This window comes from Gavialis gangeticus, unplaced genomic scaffold, assembly GCF_001723915.1.
Source record: "Gavialis gangeticus isolate Ggan-Ray unplaced genomic scaffold, GavGan_comp1, whole genome shotgun sequence".
NCBI lineage: Eukaryota > Metazoa > Chordata > Crocodylia > Gavialidae > Gavialis > Gavialis gangeticus.
The window spans coordinates 16,333,130-16,333,405 of NW_017729015.1; the positions used below are offsets into that span (position 1 = coordinate 16,333,130).

Consider the following 276-nt stretch of genomic DNA (forward strand, 5'->3'; position numbering starts at 1 on the left):
CCGCCCCCGCGCCGTGGTCGGGCCGCACCTGGCGCCGGCGCGCTGGAAGAGGCTGGCCCAGTCGCGCGGCTGGAAGTCGTGGGCGGTGAAGAGCGGCGCGAAGTCGGCGTAGGTGGTGCCGGGCGGGTAGCGCTCCGCCACGAAGCGCTCGTAGTCGGCGCGGCCCTCGCCCCGCCAGTTCCACCAGAACCACTCGGAGCCCCAGGCCGGCACGGCGAACACGCCCCAGTGCACGAACACGCCCACCTTGGCCTCGTCGAACCAGGCGGGCAGCGG

The 276-nt window shown here is 75.4% G+C and overlaps 1 protein-coding gene across 1 annotated transcript in view; it reads right to left on the reverse strand.

The window, feature by feature from the left end:
* FUCA1 (fucosidase, alpha-L- 1, tissue) overlaps nt 1-270 on the reverse strand; it is a gene marked incomplete at its 5' end in the record, with an annotated part of 6,718 nt that extends 6,448 nt beyond the window's left edge. Inside the window, one exon of the mRNA XM_019512396.1 lies at nt 29-270. Within this exon, the coding sequence (XP_019367941.1) occupies nt 29-270 (242 nt within the window). The remainder of the gene's footprint in view (nt 1-28) is intronic.
* Between the last annotated feature and the right edge of the window lie 6 nt (nt 271-276).